At 44.3% G+C, this 8,076-nt stretch overlaps 1 protein-coding gene across 1 annotated transcript in view; it reads left to right on the plus strand.

Moving 5' to 3' along the window:
* The window catches only part of LOC109922057 (E3 ubiquitin/ISG15 ligase TRIM25), a 66,048-nt gene that overhangs the window by 867 nt on the left and 57,105 nt on the right, over positions 1 to 8,076 (plus strand). Inside the window, exons 2-4 of the mRNA XM_048611069.1 lie at positions 1,400 to 1,495; positions 3,426 to 3,659; positions 5,352 to 5,526. Of these exons, the coding sequence (XP_048467026.1) occupies positions 1,400 to 1,495; positions 3,426 to 3,659; positions 5,352 to 5,526 (505 nt within the window). The remainder of the gene's footprint in view (positions 1 to 1,399; positions 1,496 to 3,425; positions 3,660 to 5,351; positions 5,527 to 8,076) is intronic.

Here is an 8,076-nt window from a genome sequence, read left to right on the forward strand (position 1 = left end):
CAGGAGACGGCTGTTCAGTCCATCAAATCTATACTGTCATTTTGTAAGATCATAGCTAATTTGTATATCAATCTGGAGTGGGGTCAGTGGATTTGAACCATTAACTCTGTTTCACAGATGCTACCAGACTTTGCCAACAATTTCTGGTTTAATCCATTTACCTACCTATCTTGTTAATGCTCTTTGCTGACACAGATCTATCCATTTCAGTTGACCCCAGACTTTGACAGGTTTTTGTCAAATTGCAGATTCCAATCTCTTCTGTCTGATCCACTGTTTCCAAATGTCCCAGGGCTAGCTCCAAGGTTAAGATTGCGTCCCCATGTTCTCATCTCTATACCTGAGGCAACCAGCATTAGCAACTCCTTTAATCATCTTAAAATGCCCTTGATATGTTGCCACTGAGTAAAAAAAGGAAGTAGCAGCACAAAGCAGGCTATTCTGCCCACCATGTCAGTAACTGTGACCGATCCCAACTCATGGTTCGTAGTTCTGTGGTTCACAGTTTTGGGGCAACTCACTCGGGCTTTTTGGACAGTACATTCTAAACCCATGACCTCTTGCCATCTCGAAGGACAAGAGCAGCAGATAAATGGAACACATTCCTAAGTTCCTATCAAAGCAACTCACCATCCTCACTTGCAAGACAAATGGAATATTCTTGTTTATTGAGAAGAGCTTGGAATACTAAAATAAATTAAAATTATTAAAATAAACAAAGTGCTGAAGAACCTCGGCTTATGTGGAGAGAGAAACAGTTAACTGAGTTTAAGACGTTGATCTGAAGCTGAGATGTACAGAACTCATCTTCTGGGCTACCTTTCATAGTCCGGTTTGTCCTATTCTTTGCAATTTCTTTGAACTGTTTCATGACCTCCAATGTGATCGCTTTCTGTGATGCAGTGATGAGGGATGTAATTCATTGTGGCCTATGTTATGCTAAACCATTTTATCTTCCTGTCACACTGCCTCCAGTCCTGTCTCACTGCATCCAGAAATATGTGGACATGTGCACCCAGCTCCTTTTGTTCCTGAACACCCATCATTATCGTTGTTCCTGGCTAAACCTTTGACTTGTTTATCTTCTCCTAATTGCATTATCTCACACCCCTCAACTGGTTTCTATTTGTCACTTTTCCATGCACCTGAGCTTCTGACTAGTTCTGTACTTTCAGGGAATACTAGCCCTATCTGTGACATCTCTTCATTTAAACCTTTTAAGCTCCTATATTGTCCTGGTGACCCAGAGAAGCTCTGAGCATTGTCTTCCAGGGCTCCATCCCTGCCTTGAGTGGCTTCCTTAGGCACGACGTGTGCTGAGATTGTGGTGCTAGTGTTGCAGAAAGTTTGAAATGATCCACTAATAGCTTGGTATTCATTAGAATGAATTCTTCCACAGGCAAACCTGAACTCCCAACGGCAGAATGTGCAATATCAAATCATCCAATTACAGCATCACCTGGAGCTGGTGCGGTATAAGAAACAACACCTCACGGTATGTGATCGGCAACCGGCTCTTAAAATCCTGGGGTGGGGGGCCATTGAGGGTCTCTGTCCGGATTGGGTTGGTGTATGTTGAGAGTCGGTGTTCGAAGTGTGGTGGGGTTACATTGAAGTTTGGGGATAGGATGGGGTGTGTTGAGTGGGGGAGGCTGAGTGTCAGGCACGGGGGAGCCGCGGCGGGGGTGGGGTGTTGACAGTGAGTGTCGGGCACGGGGGGGGGGGGGGGGCTTCGGGGGGGGTTGTTGACGGTGAGTGTCAAGGCTCTGATTGTTGCCCAGGACAGGTCCCAGCATTTTGTTGATCCTTTGCAGTTGGATATTAATGAATTCTAGGCTGAGGGGGTAGTTTTGGATGTGAATTCCTGAGTGGATGGGGATTTGGGGTGTAGACATTGAAGTGGTGTTGGGATTTGTATTGTGTGTGAATTCCTGACTTGGTGGGGGTGCAGCCATTTGGGAACGATTTCCTGGCTGAGGTGGAAGGTATTGCCTGTGAATTGCTGGCTGACGTTGGATGTGGTATGATGGAATTTGACGTGAATTGCTGGCTGAGGGCGGGTGATTTTGTATGTTTGCAGTTGCTCGTTTGGGCTAGTGGATGAGAGACACCTTCAGGCAGTCCTGTGCTCTTAATGGTAGAGGTCTACAGCATAGAAACAAGCCCTTTAGTCCAACTTGTCCATGCTGCCCAGATTTCACAATTTAAACCAGTCCCATTTGCTTGTGTTTGGTCCATACCCTCCATAACTATCCCAGCTATGTACCTGTCTAAATGTTTCACTAATGACAAAATTGTATTTGCTTCCACCATGACCTTGGACAGCCTTTTCCAGACACTTGCCACCCTCTCTATGGAAAAAGTTGCCCCTCTAGACTCTTTTGTATCACTCCCCTCTCATCTTAAACCTTATCAAATGCCTTGTTAAAATCCATATACACAACATCCACTGCTCTGCCTTCATCAATGTGTTTGTCACATCCTCAAAGAATTCAGTAAGGCTTGGGAGGCATTACCTACCCCTCTCAAAGCCATGCTGACTATTTCTAATCAATCTATGCTTTTCCAAATAATCATAAATACTATCTAGCATCTCGCTGCATACATAGATAACCTTCACTGTCCACTATATCACCGATCTTGGTGTCATCCAGAAACATACTAACCATATCTCCTAAACTCTCATCCAAATCTTTTTTATAAATGATGGATAATAGTGGATGCAGGATCTATCTATCTTGATGGTATATACTGACAAGTAATATTGATTTAGGATCTCGCCTATTTCTTGTGGCTCCACACATAGGTGATCTTGTTGATCTTTGAGACCCTACTCTCCCTAGTTACTCTTTTGCCTTTCATGTATGTGTAGCATCTCTTTGGATTCTCTTTTACCTTATCTGCCAAAGCCACACAGTGTACCCTTTTAGCCCTCCTGATTTCCGTCAAGTGTACTCCAACACCCTCTATACTCGAGGAATTCAGTTGATATCAGCTGCCTATATGTGTTATATGTGTCATATGTCTCCTTTTTCAAGACCAGGCCGCAATAATTTTAGTCATCCAGGGTTCCCTACTCCTGCCAGCCTAGCCCTTCACTCTAACAGTCACATGCTGGTCCTCAACCCTCTAACTCACTTTTGAAAGCCTCCCACAAGCCAGATTTCCCTTTGCCTGCAAACAGCATCCCCCCAATCAACTTTTGAAAGTTCCTGTCTAAGACCATCAAAATTGGCCTTGCCCCAGTTTACACTTTAACTTGGGACCAGACCTATCCTTTTCCGTAGCTGTTTTAAAACTAATGGAATTATGGTCATTTGTGCTAAAGTGTTCACCCACTGACATTTCCATCACTTGCCCTGCCACCCTACCTATGCCAAGTAAAGCATTGCATGAAACCCTGAACCATCGATCTTCTTTATTAGGATTCCACCGTGAAGCAGAAATCGTCACTTTCCATTGAATTCAATGAGATAAAAACTCTAATTGAGGAAGAGGAGAAGATTGCTGCTAAACTGATTGAGGAAGAGGAGAGCAAAGCAGCGAGCCAGGTTGCTGATGCACTTGATCAGGTCAACACCCAGCTTGATAAACTGAAAGAGTACAAAGAGCAGCTTGACTCACTGCTATCCCACACTGGTAGCATGCACTTCTGGAAGGTTTGACTTTCTTTATGATAGTCTTTTTCCAGTTTTTTAAGTATCTGTTTCCTGACATACATGCTGGATGAGGAAGTGTTTTTAAGCAGTTGTGATGATGTAGGAATTCATGGTGAGGTGAGAGTGACAGCCCTTGACAACAGGACTGCATTTGACTTAGTATGGCATCAAGGAGCCCTAAAAAAAAACTGGAAAAAATGAGAATCGGGGCAAACTCTCTGCTGGCTGGAGTCATATCTGGCACACAGGATGATAGTTGTAATTGTTGGGGGTGGGTCATCTCAGCTCCAGGACATCTCTGCAGAATAGTGTCCTAGGTCCACCCACCTTCAGCTGCTTCGTCAATGACCTTCCTCAGTCATAAGGTTAGAAGTAGGGATATTTGTTGATCATTGTGCAATGTTCAGCACCATTCACAACTCCTCAGATACTGGAGCAGTACATGTCCAAATGCAGCAAGACCTGGACAATATCCAGGCTTGGGCTGAGAAGTGGCAAGTGACATTTGTCAGACAAATGCCAGGCAATAATCATCTTCCATAAGAGACAATCTAATCATCACCACTTGATATTCAATGGCGTTACCCTCATTGAATCCCCCAGTAACAAATCTTTGGGATTATCGTTGACCAGAAACTGAAATGGACTAGCCATATAAATACAGTGGTTGCAAGAGCAGATCAGAGGCTGGGAATCCTGCAGCGAGTAACTCACCTCCTGACTCCCAAGCCTGTCCACCATCTACAAGGCACAAGTCAGGAGTGTGATGGAATACTCCCCACTTGCCTGGATGGGTGCAGCTCCGACAACACCCAAGTTTGAACAGAGCAGCCACTTGATATTATTGGCACTCCTTCCACCACTAAGATGTTCAGTAGCAGCTGTTTGGGCCAGCAACAAGATGGAATGCAGAAACCACCAAGGCTCCTTAGACAGCTTCTTCCAAACCTATGACCGCTTCCCTCTAGAAGGACAAGGGCAGCAGATATACAGGAACACCGCCACCTGCAAGTTCACCTCTACTATGAACTGCCTCAACAAAATGTTTGGCATTCAATGACAAACTGCAAATTGTTTGAACTAATTCCTTGGATGGAGAATTGTCCTATTAGGAAAAATTACCTAGCCTGGACCTACATTCTCTAGTTTGGAATAATGAAAGGTAATTCAAGCATACAAATTTCTTTCATGGCTTGACAGGGTAGGTGAGAGGATGTTTCTCTCTGGCTGGCAGTCCAGATCATGGGATCATAGTTTCAGGATAAGTGATAGGCCATTTAAGACTGAAGTGAGGAATTTCTCCACTGACATTGAACCTTTGGGATTTTCTGTCTGAGGGCCATGAAGGCTCAGCCATTGAGGAAGTACAGGACTTTAATAGTTGTCTCTATTGTAAACATCAAGGCATGCAGACATACTGTGGGGAAATGGTGTTGAATAAGAGAGCCTGCTCTACCATTCATTACGATCAATGCTGATTCAGCATTCCTCACGTCCACTTTCCTGGCCTGTTTTCATAACCCTCAATTCCGTAGCTGAAGTAGATGATGAGCCAGGATCAAATTGAATGGGCTGAATGGCCTTTTTTTTTCATATGTTGGAGATCAGTCCCTATTTTCAGCATGTGGTCAGTTATCTGCTGATTTACTGATGAGATCTATGTTGAGGATTAACGCTGGTGTTTGTTTTCAGAGCATTGCTAAACTTCCTGCAATTTCATTGAAAGCATGTACACCCCCCAAACTAGCTGAAGTGGATATCAGGAAAGTGGAGCTTGTTACAAAAATGGCTTCTGCATTGAAGCAGGTTCTGATTCGCGAGTTGAAGTGTCCACTGCAGCAGAGAATGCGTCAAGTGGAACGGGCAGGTGAGTGGGAAACATGCTTGATTTGGACCAGCAACTTCATATTCACCATCTTTTGTGCTAACTGCTCCTTTTAGAACAATATCAGCGAATGCTTACTGCACGAAGAAGGTCATTCAGCCCATCATATGTTTGTCCCCACTTCCCTGGCCTTTTCCCTTGGCTGTATAAATTCCGTGATTGAACCTGTCTGCTTATCACACAGGGATTGACAAGAGTACAGGCCCAAAATGTTCTGTTTAGGGTGAAATATAGAAACAACAGGTTCAGAGAATCCTGGATACTTAGGAACATTTGGGAGTAGATAACAAGAAAAGGAGTGGCTTGTACCAGATACAAAAGGAGAAAATCAAGAGGCCCAAGTGGAGCATAGAAAGCACAATGGGGACCTCAAAGCTGTTAGGAGAGCAAGGAAGGGACATGTTAAAACACTAGTGAGCAATATTAGGCAGAATCCTAAGGTATCCTGTTAGTATATCAAAGGAAAGAAGATAACCAAGGAAAGAGTAGGGACCAAGGGGGCAATCTGTGTGTGGAGCCGGAGGACACTGGCAGGATGTTAAACAAGTACTTCAGATGTCTTCAGTTTGGAGAAGGATGTAGGCACAGAATTCAGGACTGAGATTCCTGAGCAGATTAATATATGGAGTGAGGTGGTGTTGGAAGTTTTGGCAGACTCAAGTGGATAAATCCCCAGGTCCGGATGAGTTGTATCTCAGGCTGTTGTGAAAGATAAGAGAGAAAGTTATAGATGCCCTGACCACAGGAGCAGTTCCAGAGAACTGGAGGACAGCCAATGTGGTTCCACTTTACAAGATGGGTGGTAGACATAAAAAGGGAATTACAGACCAGTGGGTCTCCCATCAGTGGTAGGGAAGCTATTGGAAATAATTATGAAGGAGAGAATTAATCTCTACTTGGAGAGATGAGGTTTGATCAGGGATAGTTAGCATGGCTTTGACAGAGGGAAGTCATGCCTAACAAACTTGAATTTTAGAGCAGGTGACCAGGTGTTTTGATGAGGATAGAGCAGCTGCTGTAATTGTTATGGATTTTAGCAAAGCATTTGACAAGGTCCCACATGAGAAACTGATACAGAAGGTAAAAGCACTTGGGATACAGGTTGACTTGACAAGTTGGATCCAAAATGGGTTTAGTGGTAGGAGATAGAGGGTGGTGGTAGAAGGCTGTTTGTGTGACTGGAGGCTGGTGTGCCCTGGCATTTCACAGGGAACTGTGCTGGGTTCCCTATTGTTCATGATTATGTATAACAGTATAGATGAGAATGTAGGGGGGTGTGATAAGTAAGTTTGCGGATGATACAAAGATTGGCTGGGTGGTTGACAGTGAGGAAGGAGGTGTTAGGAGAATATAAACAAATTTGTTAGATGGGCAGATGGGTGACAGATGGAATTTAATCCTGACAAGTGTGAGGTACTGCACTTTGGAAGAAATATCCAGACACCAGGAGTACTCAGTGAATGGCAGGACACCAGGAATCTAAGGGGTACAGGGATCTTGTGCTTTTGTCCACAGACCCCTGAAGGCTGCAGGACAGGTTAATATCGTAGCATAGATTATAAGAGCAGGGAGGTTGTGTTGGAGCTGTACAAGACATTGGTTAGACCACAGCTGGAGTACCGTGTGCAGTTCTGGTCACCGCACCATAGGAAGGATGTGTTTGCACTGGAGGGGGTATAGAGGAGATTCACCAGATGTTCCCTGGGATGGAGCATTTTAGTTATGAAGAGACACTGGATAAGCTTGGATTGTTTTCTTTGGAGCAGGGAAAGTTGGGGGTGACCTGACGGGTGTATAAGATTGAGGGGCATGGACAGAGTGAATAGAAAGCAGCTGTTCCCCTTAGTTGAAAGATCAATTATAAGGGGGCATAATTTTAAAGTGAAAGGCAGGAGGTTTAGAAGGGATTTGAGGAAAACTTTTTTTTTTCACCCAGAGGGTGGTTTAGACTCAATGGGCTGAAGGGCCTCTTGTGTACTATATGATTCTAAATACCTTTCACCAGGATACTGGTCTTTGTGGGCTTCAAGCTTACTACCTTAGAGGTTCTTCTGTTTTCTAGCTCCAGCTGGTCATACTTCCTCGGTGAGACTGTTTCCTTTTCCCGTCAATGTCTGTATGCACGTGGACCAAAACAAGCACATCCTTCCCCTTCCACAAGTTTCTTGTGACCTCTCCTGTCTGTAACTCTGGTAGAATGCAGGTGACACATCCTTCAACACGCTGTCTCTCAGCTGCAGAGAACATGATTTCCCCAATTGTTATGATGCTTTTTACACTACTCCCTCCTGACCAGCCCCATGACATCCTGACTGTTGTACTCGATTCCCTGACCAATAAAGGGAACTGTGCTAGATGCCGTCTTTACCACACTGTCTACGTGAGTGGCTGCTTTCAGGGAGCTATAGACTTGAAACCCAATATTCCTCTATATCAATGCTTTTCAGGGTCTTGCCATTAACTCTATACTTTTCCTTAACATTTCATCTCCCAAAGTGCAGCACCTCACACTTGCCTGGATTAAACTCCATC

The sequence above is a fragment of the Rhincodon typus genome, chromosome 23, assembly GCF_021869965.1.
Source record: "Rhincodon typus isolate 14 chromosome 23, sRhiTyp1.1, whole genome shotgun sequence".
Lineage (NCBI taxonomy): Eukaryota > Metazoa > Chordata > Chondrichthyes > Orectolobiformes > Rhincodontidae > Rhincodon > Rhincodon typus.